Source organism: Malus sylvestris, chromosome 17 (assembly GCF_916048215.2).
Source record: "Malus sylvestris chromosome 17, drMalSylv7.2, whole genome shotgun sequence".
Lineage (NCBI taxonomy): Eukaryota > Viridiplantae > Streptophyta > Magnoliopsida > Rosales > Rosaceae > Malus > Malus sylvestris.
Window position 1 is genome coordinate 15,181,740 of NC_062276.1, and position 2,889 is coordinate 15,184,628.

The 2,889-nt window shown below is 36.7% G+C and overlaps 1 protein-coding gene across 1 annotated transcript; it reads left to right on the plus strand.

Annotated features, from left to right (window-relative positions):
• Nucleotides 1-277: 277 nt before the first annotated feature.
• Nucleotides 278-1,745, plus strand: LOC126611827 (protein STRUBBELIG-RECEPTOR FAMILY 5-like). The gene is made up of 6 exons (XM_050280171.1): nt 278-319; nt 362-375; nt 476-596; nt 722-858; nt 950-1,199; nt 1,460-1,745. Exons 1-6 carry the CDS (start codon nt 278-280, stop codon nt 1,637-1,639), a joined length of 744 nt encoding a protein of 247 aa, XP_050136128.1. The 3' UTR covers nt 1,640-1,745.
• Nucleotides 1,746-2,889: the final 1,144 nt, after the last annotated feature.

Below are 2,889 nucleotides of genomic sequence, written 5' to 3' on the forward strand. Positions count from 1 at the left end.
CTCTCTCTCTCTGTAACAAACAGATTTTCATTACTTGAATAATTACAACACTACAAGAGGAGATATATAGCCAGAGACTTGCTGCACTAATGCCCTTAGCTCCTACAACTAATTACACAATTACCACAACTAATTGTATACAGTTACAACTAACTAGTGACTTGTTTGGCTAGCTTAGCATCTGCGTTAATAAAGATTCGTCATGCCAACATCGCTGAGCTTGTTGGCTATTGTTCAGAACATGGGCACAACATGTTGATTTATGAGTACTTCAGCAATGGCTCGCTTCACGAATTCTTACACATGTCGGATGACTACAGTAATCCTCTAACTTGGAACACAAGAGTCAGAATCGCCTTAGGCACTGGCTGTTGAGTAAGTGAATATATATACTTATATATCTAGTAATTAATTATTTTGGTTTACTAGGATTTCTTGTAATAATTGTAATAAACTCTTTGCAAATTGTTTCCAGGTACCTGCATGATGGTTGCTTTCCATCCACCGTTCACAAGAACATCAAATCATCCAATATTTTTCTTGACATCGAACTCAATCCCCGTCTTTGCAATTATGGCTTGGCAACATTTCACCAGGTTAATTCCCGTCACTCTTAAAACTAAATGCAACCTTTCATATATAAAGAGATCCGGGCTTTGCTGTCTATAGAGAATACGATTATTTTCATGTATTGATGGTGAATTTTCCTTCTTTTTTTCAGCGTACTAGCCAAAACCTCGGGATGGGATACAACGCTCCAGAATGCACAAAGTCAACAGCGTTTACAGGAAAGACTGATGTTTACAGGTTTGGAGTAGTCATGTTGGAACTATTGACAGGTAGATTGCCTGTTGACAGGTATGTTAGATTTGCGTCTTACTCTCCTTTCCATTCATGCTATTATTGTCGATGTCATGCAATTCTAAACCGGTTTGGTTCCTCTCTTTAGTTCAAAACCACCGACGGAGCAGTGCCTTGTACGATGGGCAACTCCCCAGCTTCATGATCTCGATGCATTGTCACAAATGGTGGACCCTGCACTGCGTGGACTCAACCCTCCCAAGTCAATCTCACGGTGTGCTGATATCGTTTGCCCTCTGTGTTCAATTAATTACTACGTAATAGTTACCACACACCCAGAAACACATTCGCATAGAGAAAGGGATCTATATAGTGACTTAGTTGCCTTAAACCCACTGGTTAGTACTGCAATTTGGATATAGTACTGCAATTTATACCACATTTACGGATAACTACCACCCTAAACATTTCTCTAATAGTGGTGGGTCACATCAAAAAGGTAGGTAGTAAATGTGATACAAATAACATTTTTCGAACTAAATATGAACAATAAGTTCTCTTAAAAAAAAACTGCTTCTGCTTTTACTCTTATTTTTTGAGCATTGGGAAATAACAAAAGATTGTTCTTGACTATTTTTTATTCCTTTACATCCATCAGCGGGAGCCAGAATTTTGGCCACCATTGTCGGAGGAGGTGCTACAGTTGGTGCGGTTAGTGCAGAGCTCTACTGCGAACATGAGTGAAGATTTTGGTCTCGGGGCATCTCGTCACTCCAGTGCCATGAGCAGCAGGAGAGAAGATCTGGCATTGTCTATGTTTTTATTCATCTCTTACTAAGTTGGCTTCATTCCTCCGAATTATAGATGCAAACATGGTGCATCTCTAATCTGTCATTGTATGTTTTTTATTCATCTCTTACTAAGTTGGCTTCATTCATCTCTTACTAAGCGTGCTTATACTTAAAACCATGTCGTTTTGAGCATAAAGGAGGTGTAGAGTGTCACGCCCTGATCCCAAGATACGTCTAGGATCGACACGTGATGATATAAAGTCCTTATGAAGCTACCATCCCTCGCTTCCGAAACATGACAAAAAACAACCCCAATGGTTGAACTGAAGTTGAGGAATAGGCTTATAATAGCCTTGGATATTAACTTGTAAACCTAACTGAACCAACCTTGAATTCCAACTCACATATTCACCCGAGTTTCTCCTTAACTATAAGATGAGAAATAACTAGAACTGACATTCGTCTCGTATTTTGTGTGTTCGTATCGTTTTCATGTCATACTTGATATTTTAATGGATCGTGTCGTGTAAGACCCGTTAAAATAAACGAGTATATGACCTGACTAGAAATTGACTCGTTAATATTAATGCCAAGGAAACCAAAATTTTAAACCAAAATTGCAAACCAAATGATATGGTTGTTGATGTTTGGATCATTACTTTAGCGTTGATTAACGTGTTTATTTCCTATTAGTGACACATCATTTGATTTGCAAATTTGGTTTAAAATTTTTGTTTCCGTAGCATTACCCATATGGATAATGCTAGGGAGACCAAAATTTTTAAACCAAATGATATGGTTGTTGATGATTGGATCATTACTTCAACGTTGATTAACATGCTTATTTTATATTTGTGACATATCATTTGGTTTGCAAATTTGGTTTAAAATTTTGGTTTTCGTAGCATTACCCATATGGATAATGCTAGGGAGACCAAATTTGCAAACCAAATGATATGGTTGTTGATTATTTGATCATTACTTCTTCGTTGATTAACGTGCTTATTTCCTATTGGTGATAATTATTTGGTTTAAAATTTTAATTTACCTAGCATTACCCTTTCAATATCCCAAATAGATACAACTTGGTAGATAAGTCCAAAGTCAACTACCCAAACCAAACTCATTTAATTTATTTTACTGCAATCAAAGTAAACTTACTTTCTACACAATAAATTCTTAATAACAAAAGAAACCCCACGAGCTTCTACATCTATTATTTTTGCATTTATACCTGAAGTAACTCATTGACTAATTTGGGTGGTAACATAAACTGTATTATTTGGTAGTAAAACTA

What these genes read in the sequence shown, in the direction of transcription:
- LOC126611827 (XM_050280171.1), top strand. Translation starts at nt 278, where the DNA reads ATGGCTCGCTTCACGAATTCTTACACATGTCGGATGACTACA. An exon ending in GCTTGGCAACATTTCACCAG is followed by an intron (nt 597 to 721) that starts GTTAATTCCCGT and finishes TCTTTTTTTCAG; the next exon opens with CGTACTAGCCAAAACCTCGG. An exon ending in TAGTTGCCTTAAACCCACTG is followed by an intron (nt 1,200 to 1,459) that starts GTTAGTACTGCA and finishes TACATCCATCAG; the next exon opens with CGGGAGCCAGAATTTTGGCC.